The following is an 18,845-nucleotide window of genomic DNA, read 5'->3' on the forward strand; positions in this document are numbered from 1 at the left end:
ATTCCTTTATTATGAAGGTTCTGTGTCTGAGCTCCTAGAAGAGACCAGTCCCGGGGGACAGGATGAAAGGGAGGAAGTGAGGGTAAGGAGATGCATATTAGAGCAGACAGGAAATAGCCCAAGGAATTCTGGGTCAACCCCCTGGGGATGGGAATCTGAGGCTGTGGATTGTTCCCTGTGTATGTTAACTGTTAATATCTGGCATGCTTGCTGTGAAAATTCTCCCTGCTTCCTCTGCTCTTTGGCTAGAGAAAAAGGAATAACCATCTCTCACCAGCTGCTTGGGGTTGGAAGAATGTTGTCTCTTCCATCAGTTGCAGATTCATAGGAAGTCAAGTGAGCAACTGTTTGGTGCGTCGTCTCCTGCTTCAGTTTGATCACTGGGGACACACAACTGCCCTCCTCTTTGCCTTCTTCTCCTTCTATCCAGAGAATTCTTAGCTTCAGATGTGATGAACTCTCAATCATTAGCTTTGCAAGTTATTTAGAATGCAGCTCTTACATTAAGAGCAAGTGTTCATACTGGTTTTTTTGTTGTTGATATATCTTTTTGTTTTTGTTTTTTGTTTTTGGGGATTTTTCAAGACAGGGTTTCTCTGTATTGTTTTGGAGCCTGTCCTGGAACTTGCTCTGTAGACCAGGCTGGCCTTGAACTCACAGAGATCCTCCTGCCTCTGTCTCCTGAGTGCTGAGACTAAAGACATGTGTCACCAATGCCCGGCAGGTTTGCACTGTTTTGCTAGAGACAAAAAATATCTGTTTGTCCTATAAATGAGATAATTCAATATACTTTTATTTTAATATTTTCTTTACTTAAAATATGGGTAATATGTTAAAATTCACCAGTGTGAAAGGAATACAAATTTTGAGGCCTTGGCTCACTCTCCTAAGAATGTAAGTCTTATTTTTGTACTCAAGGGATAGACATTTTCTTATTTGTTATTCCTTGAGTGCTCTTTAGCTATAACTAAAGTGTACTCTGTAATTGCACAATCCAGATGTATTAATGTAAATATGAGTAAAGGCTTGCAGAAAACGATACAGTCAAGTTGAAGCAATAGACAAATAATTGTCTAAAAATCTTGAGACCACATCTAGAGCTTCATGTTGTTACGAACAAAAGCAAATCATTTAGTCTTCCATTTCATCATTTTAAATTGTGATTAAATTTTTCTATTAATTCCTAGTGTGCAGTAGCATATGAATGTACAGCACCAGACAGTGTGAGTGGAAAGGACAACTTGCCTTTATTAAATGCAGGTATGTAACTCTACTTTGGATACTTGTGTTGCATGCTATCTGAACATAGATTTTAATTTCCCATGAAATCTATGGCATTGAATTTGGACAACATCATCCTAGAGGCACTCCTGAGTACTGTTTACTCTAGGCTTGATGGAGTAAAACATAATGGATTACTAATTTTCTATTTTCCTGTAGGTGACAGGCTTGGAGGGTGATCTTCCACTCAGTTCTGAATATAGTTCTAAGTGTCTTAATCTAGGCAACTTTTTGCATCCTTCTCTAGGTTTTGCGTTAATGCATTATATGGAACTTGGCCGTGTGGAGTGAGTTATGGAGTGCTCACTGTGTGGGAGAGAATGCCATATCTATAATCTTCAATTTGTATCTCTAGAGGTGTTATTCACCATTCAGAAAATTGTCTTGTCTATTGTAACAAGCAAAAACTGTTTGCCTAAAGGTCTTATCCTTTTCCAAGCTTGTTTAGATTGCAAAGTTGAATGTGTGTGTTGGGAATCTGGGAATCTGAGGGCAGCAGAGAAAAGTGAAGGAGGAGCTTATGGGTCACTAAAAAGTATCTGCGAGTATCTTAGCCTTAGGAGAAAACAAGACTCCAGAATCTACAGCAATGTCTTGCGTGTGAAGCTCTGATGTAATTTCACATTATAGTTATATAATTCATACAATAAAGTTGGAAATACGTAGTTGGCTCCTTTTTGTTGCTATGCTGAAATATAATCAGAAGCAACTTAAGGAAGCATTTTGGGGGGGCGGGCTTACAATTCCAAAGATGGAAGAGTCCATCTTGGTGAGAGGGCCTGGCAGCAAGGGTAGCATGGTTGCCAGAGCAGGAAGCTGAGAGATTACATCTTCAACCCAAACAGGAAGCATAGTGAACTGGAAGTAGGCGGAGCTATACTCTCTCACAACCTACCCTCAACCGTGTGCCCCTCCTGTAAGACTCTGGCTCCCAAAGTTTCATAACCATCCCAAAACAACTCTACCTCCATGAGGACAACAGGTTCCCACACTTTAGTCTGTGGACAATGGTTCTCATTCAGCCTCCCTAGTGTGCCTTATTTATTTATTTTTTTTATTTAACCAGAGGGGTAGCAAGAAAGTTAAATTTCTTTCATGTTGGGGGATGGAGAGTTGGGGCAATTAACTTGGAACTCATTGAAGTGTAGCTGGTAGGGTGTCTTGCAGTCACTAGGCTGTTCTTTCCTGTCTGGTTACATAACACAGGCACCTCATCTGCCTCTCTGCCTCCGAATAGCAGACAGGATCCTGTAGTGTTGGAAGATAATTGCCTCCTTAAAGCAAGAGCAAGTCAAGCTGGTGTCCAAGCCTCTGGCTGCCAAGCAGCAAGGTGGCCCTAACAGGCATTTCAGCCTTGGCATGTCATTGACCAACATCTCCCTAGCAGTCTTGGGTTTTCCCTGTTAAATCTTTGCTTTGTTTGTGACTGCTCATGTGGCGGGCTATGCTCACCTCTCATGCATGTTTCTAGGTCAGAGGTGGACTGTAGTCGACATCCTCGATTGCTCTCTGCTTTAATTTTTGAAACAAGGTTTGACATCTAACCCAAAGCTGCCCTCAGGCACCTGGAATCACCCTGCTGTGAACTTTTCCACAGTGCTTGGGTCAAAGGTACATTCAGCCAATCTCAGTGCTTATGTGGGAGCTGCAGGCCTGTGCAGTAGCATCATACCTACTGAGCCATCTCCCCAGACCTGGCTTCTTTTTGACTCTCAAATATGAGAATTGAATGCAGCAAGCACATTTTTGCTTTTGAAAATTTCCCATGTTTTTCAAAGTATTCATGACCATGTTCATCTGATGTACTTTCTTGTGGAACCAAATACAAAATCTTAGTCTACTGTAATTATTTTTCAGGAATTCTCATTTACATTCAAAAGCTTTTAAAAGTTTGTTGAGAAGATGATTCTCTCTAAGTTAATTATCAAATATGTACACATATTTTGTATTTTAAAAGAGTAATTTACTCTCTGAATCTTTTTATTAGGATGTTAAATAAGACTGGCTAATGACCCTGTTAGGAGTTTATGACTGTCTTCAAATGTTAGTTTTGATATAGCATCTTCCTTGGATAGGTCCCTATTAATTGAGTCATGAAATTAGCCTTTATTCTTTAAAGACTACTATCACATTGTATATTATGATGTCACTGCCTTTCCTATTCTGGGAGGGCATATATACCAAATAATGGTGATTTCTAGGAGTGTAAGTTGAATCTAAATCGATATATAGAATGTGTCACTGTCATCCATACAGGCTTTCTTTCTATTTAGGAAATTTATTAGATATTTTTGATTCATAGCTGAACCACAACCTTTCTTCAAAATAGGCCACTTCTATCTTCACAAAATGGTGTTAAGCCACTTTCTACTATTACTTTGCAGGTGATATAGATTGCCAGCTATCCCTTCAATTTAATCATATCACTTACATCAACAAACACAGGACCCTTAAAGGTGGCAAATTGAATTTCACATTATTAGTAATAACCCCTTTCTGCTGACACAATACAAATTCTATCCAGTAAAAGTTGACTAATAATTTATTGGCAAAATAAAATTTAGTGATTAAATAGTAGCTTTCAGTTCTGGTGCATACAGTTCTGAGATTTTCAGTGAGCCAGACAAAACAGCTGGTGCTTCTACATGGTCTTTTATTTAGTGGTTATCCAATACTAGTTGGGGAGGGGACGGGAAGATTGGGACAGGGGTGGGGATAAAGAGAGAAACATTATTTCAACTTCCTTGAGAATGAACTTCAAGCTCCAGAACATACATACATACGTATGTACGTACGTACGTGTGTGTGTGTGTGTGTGTGTGTGTGTGTGTGTGTGTGTACCTGTCCTCAATGATACTCTCTTAAAACACAAGGAACCCAAGACTAGCTTTCTTGTGATGAGGATGGTCATTAGCCAATGATGGGCAAACATGGAAACAGAAAGAGCATAGCGCAGCAAGGATCTCAGATGTCCTGAGAGCAGGTACAGAGAACAGTTGAATGACAGATGCATTCCTTGCTTTCAAATACATAAGGCTCTCTCGTACCAGAATACCATAGGAAATGGATAGCAGCTTGTCCAATGACTACGGATACATGTTCTTGTTAGATTGTATGCTTCAGATCACAGATAATTGCATATAAATTTTGAATATTATAGTTTGTTTTCTTTATAAAGTACTGTGAATTTCCTGTGTGTGTGTGTGTGTGCGTGTGTGTGTGCGCGCACGCATGTGTGCGTGCATGCACATGTACCCATATGTGCATGATAGTGCCTTGCTTTGTAGCACAGGCTATCCCAGGACTCACAATGCTTCTGCCTCTGCCCCTCCCCATTTGCTACAGTTATAGGCAGGTTCCACACTAGCATTTTTTTCTTTTATATATTACCTTAGGATTTACTTGCATTCACAAAAACATACAACTAAGATAGACATTGGGGTAGTATGCATGTTCTCCATGATAGAGAATACCTTCAGACTATAAAATATTCACCCTGTTCATCCTGGGTGCTCGTGGATTCCAGCCTTATATCATCTTTCCAGTATTTTCTTTTTCATTCGTTTTCATGCAGGACTAAGGCAGTTAACTTGTCATTTCTAAGATGACACCATTTTATGTCAGAGATCATGTTTCTCTATACTATTTTAAATGATCTGTACCTGTGTGATTGTTACTATGTAATTATAAAACTTAGGGCTACTTGACTTAAAACTCTGGGCCTTATTCCTTTGATTTCCTTTTCTTTTCATTAGTTTACAAAAATAATGGTTTTCTCTAGGACACCCTCTCAGACTCACATCGTGTACCTTGTACATATTCAGCCAGCATTACCCATCCTGTGCAGGCCTTCCCACTGTCCCCCACTTCCCTCAAAGACCCCCCTTCCTACTGTCAAGGTTTCCTTTTGTCACTTCCGGGATGTCTCTGTCCCTTGTTGTTTCTAATAATCTAATATTGTCAATGTACCTTGTGTGTAGGGCATTCCAGCTCTTTTCACTTAGTCTGTGCTAATATATTTAGGTTGTTAACCTGCTTCATTTCAAAGGGCAGATCTCACCTAATCAGTGGCGTCATCTTTTAGATGCCTTTTATACTTCACCTCTGTGTTCTGCTTATTGTCATCTCTTGTCTGTCTCAGACTAAGATAAGCAACGCAGGAAGGTGATGTTTTCTGAGCAGGGGGATTCGGTGGAATATATTCAGAGCACTCTCAGCCGTGGTTACTCTTCCCGCCTTGCAGAGGCTCTGCCCCTTAATAAGCAAGGTCTTTCTTGCCTCCCCACCTCAGGCCACACAATGTCTGGTGCTGTCTCTCCTCTCCTCATGGGGAAAGTGAGGACAGGAATGTGTGAGTGGTATTTCTGTACAATGAACTCTAAGTACTGTAGCAGATACAGGGAGAAACCCAACAATCTGCTTATCACTCACTACCCTCCAAAGCTGACCCCAGTTTCCATGCTGACTTGTAGCAGACCGTAAGCTATCCATTGCTGTGACATAATCCTTGAGGCAAGAATTAGAAGGAGAAAAGTTACTTTTACTCACATGTTTGGAGTTTGTAGTCCACACTCAAGTGATATCATGTGTGCTCAGTCTCTGGTTTGACTGAAACATCATGGAGGGAGCTCACCCTGGAGCAAATGACTGACAAACATAAATCAAAAGGAACAGGAGAAGAAGGGAAAGAGACCGGTAACTGGCGTTCTCCATTTCCTTTGGAGGGAATATCTCCAGTCTTCAGTGACCTCATGTCTTAGTTTTCCTATTATCTGCTATGGGCACCACATGAGGGCCATGCAACGACCTTTAGTAGACATTATAACATCTAAACTGGCAGTACGGTTATGTGCTAAGAACCATAGGGTGGGTGCAGTACAAACAAGAGACATCTGTTGGATGTAAACAGTAGAGGCCGAGGAAGGCTTCTAAGTAGTAGCTCAGTTGGTTTTATAGGAAGTCTAACTGAGGCTGGTAAAAAGGTGGGTGACACTTTGAGGCTTATCAAATTCTTTGGGCAGAGGTGTACTAATAAGTAACCAGTTTTCTCTGCATGAAATGTGAATTGCCTTTGAGAGTTTCCAGTTGCATCCTGCCCTGACCATTGCAGAATGAACAGACCCGAACGCACCCCTTTTCTGACTACCCAGGGTCTAAAACCAAGTTCTGTGGATTGAATTCACCAAGTGTCATTTGTGGGGTCATATATTTTGTGTATTCTTTATCAGGGCATCTGTTATAGTTTCCTATTGTTCTTGACGTTAAATCAACAGTTAGAAGACAAATTTCCCATGGGCCTGGTTGGATGAGAGAAGCCATGTTGTTCAATTCAGCTTAGACCCTGTTTGTTTCTATGCGTCATTTTTGTTTGTGATTGAGTGATGGCAACATTATTTAGTTTCCATAACATATCTAGGAAAATGTCACTGTATATTTCTTGGGAGCTTATTTTTACCATTGAGTGTAAAATTATGTTCACATTCATGTATCTGTGCTTGGGTTATGTACTTGGTGCAAGTGACTACAGAGGACAGAAACACTGGGTTTCCTCAAGTTGAAATTACAGGCAGCTAGCTGTGAGCCGTCTAACATGGGACCGGGGGACTGAATGCAGGCCTTCTGGAAGAATGGCAATCACTCTTAGTCACGGATCCGTCTCCAGCCCTGGGAACTTTATCAGTGAACAGTTTGTATCCAGGTGCTGCCCTTCACAGAGCTGTCTCCCTACCAGTTTTCTGCTTCTGCTTTCTAAGCTCTCTTGTTTTCTTACTTCCTCTTCTTTGTCAGCATTTCTGTTATTTCTGTTTAGACTGTTTAGTTCTCATCCAGTTTTAATAAGAGCTGAGTGCCATTTCGGATGGGTGTAAATCTCAGATAATTTTGAATACCACCGAGGTGCATCTAACTGAATTACAAGGACACACCCTAAATAACTTTAGTGCAGCGTTTTAAGAAGAATCAGGTTCTGTACAATCAGCTGTAAAATTAAACAACTGTATAATTGAAAATATGGAAAGAATAGATTCCCTCCACGGTCCCACGGTACATTAAAATCATCAGTGTGGAAGATCTGAAGACAATGACATGAATTCCTACTTAAGTAAGTCATTTTTACCTCCTCTTGGCAGCCATGTGGGGCATCAAGATGAGCACAGATGCTACTTCCTCTAGAGAAGTATATGAAGAGAACCTGATAGAAGATAGAATAAGCAATAATACTTTCTGGTGGTCCTTGGATCCCAGGCCACATGTCACAACTCCAGTTAGCCCACTGATAACACTTCATACTTTTTTGATTTTTAGAAACAGACAGGAGGAAAACATCCCTGGTGATTCTGATTTGTCTTTTTGCCCCAGGTTGCTGAAACAGAGGGCTTTTACGTGTTATCTGTCCTGGTTTTGTTGCACATTTCCTTGGCATCTTTGAATTATTCAGGATTGTCAAAGCTTGACTTTTATAATTGATGAATCCTGTGGAAAGCAGGTGGCATGCCACCTTTTAGTGCATTCAGAGAGTGGGAGAGATGACACCAGCATTTGAATAGAAATACTAAACTGACAGAAATCTTCCATTTACTCTCTGTTCTTGTGCTTGCCTGGGGCTGGACCTCAAGAGGGTAATGTATCAGTTGAGATCTGGGCCAGTTTAGAACAAGACTCATTAAGTTGTCATAAAACGCTGGCATGACGCAAAACATCTCAAGAGCTTTTCTCTCTGTGGAATCTGTCATATGGTATTTTTATCCTTTGCTTTGGCAAAAGAGTAATACATATGGAAATGGGTATACATTTAGACAGTCTTTAAAAATGACTCATGCAGGGCTGGAGAGATGGCTCAGTAATTAAGAGTACTTACTGCTCTTGTAGAGGAAGTGGGTTTGGTTCTCAGCACCTACAACAGGCATCTCACAACTGCTCATAACTCTAGTTTCTGGGTATCCAACACGTATTTCAAGCCTCCACAGGTGCCTGCATCCACACGAGGCATATAAGTGCAAATGTATTTGGAATTTTCTTTGGGCCACCAACCAGCTCCCTGCAAAAGACATGGAGAGTTATTATTAATTATGAATGATTGGCTTTAGTTTAGGCTTGTCCCACTATCCTTTATAACTTAATTTAGCCTGTTTCTCTTCATCTATGTTCTGTTTTAGGACTTTTTACTTTTCTTTCATTGTGTATGTCCTACTTCCTATTTCTTCCATATCTGTCTGTCTGGCCCCTGGCATTTCTAGGGTGTCTCTTTTTCTTTCTTCTCTTTCTCTCCTGAGTCTAGATTCCTCCCCAAACATATTCTCCCTGCCTTGAAGTCCTGCCCATACCTCCTTCCTTGCTATTGGCTATTCAACTATTTATTAGACAAATCAGATGCCTTAGGTAGGAAAGGTAAACAGCAACACATTTTATAGTTATATATTCTGCAACACACAAACAAGCATGCACAGATGTACATAAAAATGAACAAAGCTTTGAACTATGACTCATCTTAAATTCTGAACAGCTATTATTAAAGGGGTAGGCCTGTTGTATATCCAGAAAAGCATAAACAAGGGGCATAATGGAGACTCAGAGTTCAAGGTCCCAGTCCCATATTCACTTACACAGCTGGAGTGTGTTTACAGAATGACTGGAGAAAGAGTTGACAGACACACACAGGATTTTGGTACATAGCTTAGTGTTTGGTATACAAGTCCCATGGGTCCCTTTTATGTGATAACCTGAAACCTTGCCATTATAGGCACAGCAAAAGTTTGAGTTGAGATCATCTTATCTGTATTTTTTTGATCGCCCAGAATATTCTCATGGTTAGAGATCAGGCCATCTATTTTTCCTTCAATTTTAGACTCATGCTCCAGTCTATGGTATTTTATGATTAGAAGAGGTATCCTTGTCTGAGACTCAGCTCATAAAGGAAATTTGTTGGAGTAAGATGAATTGCAAAGAGGATCCCATGCTAACTTTCCATAACTGTGACAAAGTATCTGAACAATTGAACTGGGAGTTTGATGTTAGTGTGGTCAGTTGGCTTCAATACTATTGGGCCTGTGGCAAGACAGAACATTACGGCGAGGAGTGCGTGATGGAGCAAAGTAGGTCAACTCACTGTAGCCAGAAAGTAGAGAAAGTGCGAAAGTGAGGGCAGAGTGATGTCTGGTAGTTTCCGGGACAATGCCATAATTGGTTCTGCCCCCATTCCACAGGTGTCGGGCTGGCAACCAAGTCTTTAATACACAAGACTTTGAGAGTCATTTCAGACACAAAACATAACACATCACGTCTGTGTTCTGACAAACATATGCAGTGTAGTGCTGCTTTGGGAAACCCAGGCCTCACATATCAGCACCCATGACATAAAAGTTACATAGGAAACATTCGTATAGTGATTTTCTTTCATGATTAAGTTACCAGAATTGTGTGGGTTGTGAGTGTGTTTGTGTGTATGTGTGTTTGTTTCTGTGAATGTGTGTCTTGAATGTGTTTGTGTGTATATGTGTGTTACATACATGTTTTTGTGTAGTGTGTTTGTGTGTGAATGTATTGCTGTGTGTGTTTGTGTATATTATGTGCATTAGTGTGTATGTGTTGTGTGTGTATATGTGTATGTATGTGTTTGTGTGTGTGTATGCTTATGCATGTGCTTGTGTTTCTATGTATGTGTGTATATGTGTATGAGTGTGTGTGTGTGTATGAGTGTGTGTGTGTGTGTGTGTGTGTGTGCACTTTGTTGTTACAAGTTTCCTCCGACACCAGCAGCAGGTTTTTGGAATCTGTGGATGATGTATGCAAAGTGGTCAGAGAAGAGTTTCTCTAGTGTTCATTAATCAAACTGTCCTTGTTTTCGACTTTAAAATATTTCAAAACAGGTTTATATTTGGAAAACTTGAAAAGCATTGAAATGAAAATCAAACAAGAAATCAAAAGGTGAAGGGCTTGTTTGGGACTCATCAGAGACAATGGAAAGCTTTATGTTTTCTGACAGAACTCAAAATTTGAATTTTATGAAAAAATAATTACTGATTTTAAAGGGCAAGAAATATCCAAGGAGTCTTTGTAAGTGTTTGGGAGAGAAAGATGCTTTGTAACTCTGAGAAGGGGAGTTTAAGGCATAGCAATGAAGAGGATGCATAATACCTAAATGATTAATGTTTTCATACATTAGTATTTTAGACAGCTCAGATTTTAAGGTTTGTTTTCACCACAAAAGAGCATCACTTTTCTAAACAAAGTAATCATATATGAATTTATAAGATCTTACCAGATACAATTTAACCAGAGTGACATTTTCTTGAATTTGTTATTTGTCTCTTCTCTCCTCCCCTCCCCTCCCCTCTTCTCTTCTTCTCTCCCTCCCCTCCCCTCCTCTCCCCTCCCCTCTCTTCCCCTCTTCAGTCCTGTAGAGGATGAACCTTCTTTCTAACTCTTGTCATGGATGCAGAAGTCTTTTAGAACACTTTAGTTTGCTGGTTTGACATTTGGAGAATTCAGAACTGTGTGTGGATGAGAGTTCTCACTGTGTTAGCATGGGGAGCTGAGTCAGATTCCAACATCCACATACAAGGCCAGAGACAGCCATGTCTCTGCAAGGGAAAGTCCAGTGCTGGAAGGCGGGAGAAGAGATAGGAGGATGGCTGGGAAACTTATGTATTCTAAGCTTAGCTTTGGTGTCAATAAGAGACACTGTCTCCAACTCAAACAGTGAGTGATAAATGGGGATACCTGATGTCCCCCTCTGTCCTCTAAGAGCTCATGCACAGGTGGGACCATTGCATACTTGTGAACATTTGATACATGTACATATTACGTGCTCATATATATATATGGATATGCATACAAAATAAAAATGACATTTGGAATCGAGATTTCTGATAAGATATATACATATTCATGAGGATAATGTTCAGAGGTTTTCTTTGAGATGGTTACAGATGTATGGGTATACATATTCTCATTTCAAAGGTTAGGAATGAAATTTCATCTTTATTCAAGTAGCAAATGAGATATGATATTCTCGAAGAATGTTAAAGATTTGAAAGACCTTTTCCATTTTATGTTGAGGGGACCTAATCCATGTGCTATGCTAACAATTGCTTACAATCTGATAGATTCACGTCAACAGTTACTAATAGTTTTAATTGATTCTATTGCTAAACTGGAACTGACTCACTCTACATACTGAAGTTGCTCTACCCTTTAAGCTTTGGTGTATGAGTGTTATAAATGGCGCTATCGCCCAGTAGCAATCGGAAGAGGTTTCTACCCTCAAATGTATGATTTTGAGTGTGTTGTGAGTTTGGATTCATAAAGTATAACAGTATATTATATATACTGTTAATTTATGACCCTTCCCTCTGCTCCTGAGTCTTTGGTGGTGTGACATAGTTACTCTTTAAACACTGGTCACCTGCCCTAAATACTATGTCTTTCCAATGTCAAGGATCTGCTTCTGATAATACGTGGGTTTAAGAAAGTGTGATATTGACATACTGACATTAGAAGATATGTACAATATTTATTTTACAGATCTTAAGACAAAGAAATAAACCTTTCTGCTATATAAAAATTTTAACTAGCAGGGCCTTTGAAAAGAATTTCAAGTATTTACGATATAACATGTATATCGTCACTTACCTAAGTACGTAAAGCTAAGAGCAATCACAGAAGGCTTTTAAATGTGTTCCAAGTGTGTTTTACGTATATGCACTTGCATTTTCACCTATATTTACAGGTGCATATGTTTTAAAAAACATTTGAAGGCAAAGAAATGAATAGGTAGTGAAGAAGCATTTATTAATTGAATTCTCAGGTACGTTTATCAAATTCAACAGAAACTATGAGTTCCATAAGTTAATGACAAAATATGATGTAAGAAAACACAATTCTTAAAAATGCAAGTTCACTAATGGATGCTGATAAGCAGGACTTTTGTCTATTAAATGGAAAAGCAATGGTTGGTGGTTTTCGTTCTGAGCGTCTAGCGATATACATTTGCTTTCCATTTAACTCCTGCCACTCTTTCTTCCTGCCCAGTGCTGAAGAACCCTGTGTGTAAGTTGTACAGATTCCCCACGTCTGACAATAAGTGGATGCAGATTCGCGAGCAGATGTCAGAGAGCACTCTTTCCTTTCATATTCCCAAGGAACTGATCTCCCTTCACATAAAGGAAGACTTGTGCAGGTAAGAGAAATTAATCTTCTCTCACATCTCTTCTCCATGTTTTACCTAAGTTATATATCATAGATATCTAATATGCTATGTTGTTTGAAGAACTCAAATTGAGAAATGGTTACATTGGGTAATTAGCACATAGGTTACCTCTCATACCTGCTAATGATGTTAAAGTTGACCTCAACTGCTTTTTTACTTTTCTAGTACGGATAAGATAAAATTTTAGAGCTCTTGGACCCCAGACCGACAGCTGGGAGGCCAGCATGGGACTGATCCAGAATCCCTGAGTGTGAGAGTCAGTGAGGGGGCCTGGGCAACCTATTAGGCCCTGGGCAGTGGATCAGTGTTTATCCCTGGTATACAAACAGACTTCATGTGTCCATAACACAAAGAGGGATGCTCTCTCAGCCTGGACTCTTATGGGATTGCCTGTACTCTGCCCTGAGTGAAATGACAGACTCTAGATATCCCCTATGTGGAAGGAAGTGAAGATAGGGTGGGAAGCTATGGGGATGGTAGGGGGCGCGGGAGGAGGGGAGGGAGAGGGAACTGGGATTGACATGTGAAGCAAGCTATTTAAAATTAAAATAATAAAATTAAATTTAAAAAGATAAAATTTTAAATTGCGGGTCTCTGGAGATAGTTTGAGTGCTTTCTGTGAAGCCTAGGACCTACAGGAACTCCCCAGTGTCCGACTGGAATAGCAGGTAGCACTGATTGGAAATTCCAACGTTGGGGAGGCAGAGACTGGGGGCAACTGGTGAAGTTCCAGGGTCTGCAAGAGGTTCTGTCTCTAAAGAGAAAGTGGAAGGTGACTGAAGAAAGCACCAAGTGTGGACCTTTGCTCATCTACACATGAATATATATTCAAATACAGGGGTACAATGCTTCACACACATACAAATTGCATATATGATTCACTTTTGTATCTTGACTTGCCTTTCTTGTGCAAAGCTTTGTAGTTTTGACTCATGTCTTTACCTTGTCTGTTTAGGACTACTTTTGTTTGGTTCCTAGTTGAATTAAAGAAGAGTAGCTTTGACTACAGACTATGTAGCCAAGCAAGACTTTCAATACTTGGTCCAAAAACCATGTAAGATGGCCAATAAAGTATGTTAATGGAGAGTAATTTTTACAATAAAATCAAATCAATTTCTGTAATAACACAGGAGAATTTGTGAGTTCATTGGTTTGTAAGAGCATCTCTGAACCATGACTAATTAGATAATCTGATTCTCTGCATTTTCAAGAAGCCTGTAATGACTTAAAAATCCAGCATACTGTATCATGAAAAACACATCTGAGGTCCACAATCTCAGATAATTGTCAATGTTTCCACAATTTTGTAATTCTATAATTGCTGAAAAATACAGTAGAGAGTAGGATGTTTTGTGCATGAGTTCCTGTTTCATGCCAACAGACATACAGCTAGGACTAGTGATATTGGGCCATTTAGTAGACTCTAGTCCCAGGAGATTCTAAAATGCCCTATGCCAGAAATGGCATCACAGAAGGGTGGTTAGAGCAGTAATAAGTAAACCACTATTGTTTATCACAAAAGGAGAAGTTTTAGAAGAAAATGGAACTTACGAAAAGTTAAGAAGGCCTTGGATTTAATGAGACTGGTGTGGATCCAGAGAAACAAAAACTGGAAGGAAGACAGAGATTGGTGTTTAGGGTTGCTGGATGAGGAAAACCAGGACATAGAAATAAGATCAGAGACAGGTTCTCAGGTCATGGGAAGATGTGACACAGTCGGGCATCTCCACCGACTATGGAAGACCCAGAGACACGTGATGGAAGAGAAAGAAGCAGGGTACCAGGCAGGGCACAGACCATCACTCAGCTGAGAAGTATAAAGATTTGCTCAGTGAGGCAGATGTAAGAGGTGATGGCTGGGCCTAACCCCCAAAACTACATCTAAGGAATTCCATGTAACATAGTTTCCAAATCCCTAAGAAAATAGCTAAAGGCACAGAGAAGGGACAATGAATGTATTTCCACAACACATAGAAATCTGGCCACTCACTAAAATATAGCTATGCTACGTTCTATATTTGATATATCTTACTTTAGACTCATCTGGGGACTGTAAAGCTTGCTTGGTATGTCATTAATACCATTTTATTTAAAGCTACAACAAACTAGTGAATGAAATACACAAACTCTTTAAGAGAAAGACTCCCATTTCTTCCTTTGTCTATCCAAAATACCCCCTATGCTGAAGAGCTGCTCCTTTCTCCAACCCCTGTCATCATGTTAGTAATGCTTCTCTGCCCAGCCCATTCACTGGTGGAAAAACCAGGAGCAACAGTAAGGATTGGATAAGGAAAGGCTCCAGGCTGATGAATTTATCACTACAAGCCATCAAATTTTCTGTTGCCTTTTTTTTAACCTTTAAAATTGCAATGTGCCCTCACTTCCTGGTCCCCTACTTTTCTGTATCTTTGCTGTTTTCAAATACTTCTGTAGCAAATACTCACTAACACATGCAGAAGACTGTTGCAAAGTTTGGATGGAGTCCCAAGGCTGGCACTGGACCTAGGACCGAAGATTGTTCATAAGAAACGTATTTCAATCTTAGGAAAGTCAACTGAATAAAACCTGATAGATTTTGAAAGCTGCCTGGGGACAGTGAAGATTTGCTGCCTCCAGTACAATTTTTATATAAATCATCTATTGTTAGAACTTGTTAAAAACTCAAAACTCAACCTTTAAAATGTTGTAAAGAAAAAGCAGCATTACAAAAGATTCAAAAGGGAAACAGGAGAGCAATCACAGAAAATGGGGCCAGTCATCTTCACAGTGTGGGGAGACAGTGTCACTAGGAGCGTCATCAGTCCCCAAGAGAAGGCCATGGGAAGGAAAAAGGACATGGACATGACAGTGGAGGGGTGAGTGGCTTGTGAACAGTCAAAAGCCAAATAAAACCCACCGTGCCAGCACAAAAGACGTGGCCCCAAGTGCCATATGGAGGGCATGACCCCAAGTGTCCTTTTAGTCATATGGAGGGCAATTGTGAGACATTCTTCCTCAGTGCTGAACAAAGGTGTGGACAGTAAAAGAGGAAGATAACAATGATGCTGTCTGTGTAGGTCAAGAGCTGGAAGCAGCTAAGTGACTAAACATTCTTAGGGAACACAGCATGTGTGCAATCCTGCAGGCAACACTCATAGGTTCCCAGGTCTACAGTGTTGCTGCTTACTCTATGTGCTAGAGCAGGTTGCCCCAAACCTGCTCTACAAGATCAGGTGTCAAGACCCAGTGCAACAGTATTTGATGATTTCTGAGAGCAGAGAGCTATGATCCCCATTATTATTTAGAAACAAGTCATGAAGTTTTTATGAATGTAGGTGAAGGAGATAACATACTTAAATATGTAGGATCTTATGAAATGTCACCTGTAAAACTTCCTTGAGAAACCTGCTTGAAGATACACAACTGAGAAAATAGCTTAAGTGAAGAAATATATTTTACTATACTTCTATTGCAAAAGTATATTCACATATCAGATTTATATAGAACACTGAAATTAAATTAAGGGCTGTAGAGATGACTTAGCAGTGTGCTTCCATGTAAAGCTGAGGGCTTCGGTTTGGATCCCCAGTACCTTCAGAGAAAGCTGGCTGGGTGGATGTGTTCATTTTCTCAGCTGTAGGGGAATGGAGGCACTAGGATGCCTGGAACTGGTTGGACACAAAGCCTAGCACAGTCACTGAGTTCTGGGTGGAGTGAGGAGTTTCTTAGGAGATAAGCTAGGACGTGACTGATAAAGATGCACAAGTGACCTCTGGCTTCCACACATGAGTGTACGTATGTAACTACACACACACACACACACACACACACACACACACATGAAAACACATAGCATTTAAGTGAACATTTTAATAAATTCTTAAGACATCTTTTTTTTTAATCAAAGTAGAATCTCCCAGATGTTTACTGGGCTCTGAACGTTTCTATTCAGAAGTGTTTCTACTACTTTTATTCAGCTCCCAAAGGGGTCTTTGCTGTGTTTGTTGTCTATCCCAAGCCCAGTGGCAGATGGATTCTTCCTGATGTTCACCGCAGGCTGAAGCATCACTGGTGCCATCCTTTAGTACAGCAATAAAACAGTTTATCATCATGCTTATGGAGTTATTAAGTGAAAGATCACAACTTTTCTTCAAAAAAGTTATCTGAGCCACTTAATATGATGGTCACTTATATTGGCAAAGACCCATGTTAACTACTGTGTGAACGGTTAGCTAAACTGCATCACTATACTTTCAATGAAAAGTAATAGGCTGATGATACCTTGTCCTCTATGAGACTTGTAAACACAGAGAGATGGTAGCTGGATATGTATACACAGATGCAAAGACGCAGTCAGATAGTCACACACACTTTACAATGTAATTCAATAAGTACAACTTTAACTCAGTCATAAATAGCTTTGTTCATATCATATATATGTCATATATATTTCTATGTATTGTATATCTATCCGCAGCAATAAGAAAATTCGGTAAGAGCCAGTATAAATATCTTTATCTTTGCTAGACAGATGTGGTCTCTGTCTACACAACTTGACAATGACACTTCAGCAAAAGCAAATAAGCAGCCATTGACATTGGAATAAATAATTATAGCTATATATATTTTTATTTTGTTTGTTTGTTTGTTTTTTGAGACAGGGTTGCTCTGTATTGTTTTGAAGGCTGTCCTGAAACTTGCTCTGTAGACCAGGCTGCCCTCAAACTCATTGAGATCCACCTGCCTCTGCCTCTTGAGTGCTGGGATTAAAGTCTTGAGCCACCAATGCCCGGCTTACAGCTATATTTTAATCAGATTTTACCGAGCAAAGCAGAGCTTGCTTCTCAGATGCCAAGGTGATGAAGTCGCAAGCATAGTCCTCAATGCCTATACAGGCTTTGTTAAAGCTTCTTTTATGATGATTTTTATTTTTTTCATCTCTGAACTGAAGGTAAACACAGCAGTGCTGAGTTCTGTGTTGTCATATCTCTGCAGGAGCGTGTGGACAGTCACTTGACTGTGACTGATGGAGGGAATGGGCACAGGAAAACTAATGGACTGCCATGAGAGTACGTGGCGGTGACACCGTCTTTACTCAGCACAGTAGCTAAGCCATGCCATGGAACTACTGGCAGGAGATGGCAGCTAAATGATTGTTTCCCTCCTACCTGATTGCCAATACAGGGTGTGTACGAAATCTCAGGGACAAAAAATAGCCCCTGAGGACTAGTGGAACTGCTGCAGATCCCACCCTTTCTGGTGGAGGTATGTGAGGAAGACCAAGGAACTACCGTGGGTAAGCAGTTTGAGATCAGATGCAAAGACATGCACCACTGAGATGCCATGACATTATCTAGAGAGCCAGACAGGGCCCATGAAAGCTCTGTGCTTACAAGTCATCCCATAGGACAAACCAACAGGTAATCAAAGATGCCACAAGGAACCAAGGACCAGATCCCTGTGTCCTTTATGTATATGCAATATACACAGTATGTCTATCACCTACTGAAACATTTCCTTGGGGTTACCGTAGGAGAAATCAGACTTCCGAAGGTGTGTGTGTGTGTGTGTGTGACTATCATAAGGAAAGAAAAAAATGGAGTTAATTTGAGAATTCAGGTCTCAGAGACCCATAGTTTCTTCCAGTTTGACTGTGAGTTTGCTTTTGAAAGATAGCAACAGTTGAAGGAAATGGTTAATGCAATGCTAATTATGTATAGTCAAATTTTTTAAATGGAGGATTCCCTGTCCTGCTCTGGTCTTGTAGTCGCTTCTAAATAATCACTCAGATGCTTAATATTAATTACAAAATATTTGGCCTATAGCTCAGGCTTATTACTTAGTAACCCTTATATTTAAATTAACCCATTTCTGTTAATCTATGTATTGCCACGTAGCCATGGCCATTACTGATCTGCTAGCATCTTATTCCTTGGGAAGCTGGCTCACTTCTCTTCTGACTCTGCCCTCTCTCTCCTTGTATTCCGTTTGACTTTCCCATCTAGCTATATTCTGCCTTGCTATAGCCGAAGCAGCTTTCCTTATCAATCAATGAGAGCAACATACAGAAAGGTTCTCCCATAGCAAAACTTGCTTCTAAAGATGAAAAATTCTTGACAGTCAAATGTATTACTGAATTTGATGAATCTGAGTTTGACACAATTTTTAGTTAGGTTAGGTATGATTGCAGCCTATTTGTTGGCTGTTTGCTTGTTTGGAGAATTCGTCCTCTGATGAAGTAAATGAAAAAAACCGTATTTTCTACAGCCAATCATGACCCAGTTTAAATGCTGCTGGCACAGCAGTTACTTTCATATCATTCATTCAAAACTGTCCTTGCCTGAAGCTGAAATCCAAAACCATTCTTGTTATTTGTCTC

General features: G+C 40.0%; 1 protein-coding gene across 6 annotated transcripts in view; it reads left to right on the forward strand.

Annotated features, from left to right (window-relative positions):
• Inpp4b (inositol polyphosphate-4-phosphatase type II B) overlaps window positions 1-18,845 on the forward strand; it is a 748,592-nt gene that overhangs the window by 533,528 nt on the left and 196,219 nt on the right. For all 6 annotated transcript variants that reach the window (XM_040734799.1, XM_040734801.1, XM_040734796.1 and 3 more), the window contains 2 exons: window positions 1,188-1,260; window positions 12,310-12,457. In XM_040734799.1, coding sequence (XP_040590733.1) covers window positions 1,188-1,260; window positions 12,310-12,457 — 221 coding nt within the window. The remainder of the gene's footprint in view (window positions 1-1,187; window positions 1,261-12,309; window positions 12,458-18,845) is intronic.

The sequence above is a fragment of the Mesocricetus auratus genome, unplaced genomic scaffold (assembly GCF_017639785.1).
Source record: "Mesocricetus auratus isolate SY011 unplaced genomic scaffold, BCM_Maur_2.0 Super-Scaffold_100041, whole genome shotgun sequence".
Taxonomy (NCBI): Eukaryota; Metazoa; Chordata; class Mammalia; order Rodentia; family Cricetidae; genus Mesocricetus; species Mesocricetus auratus.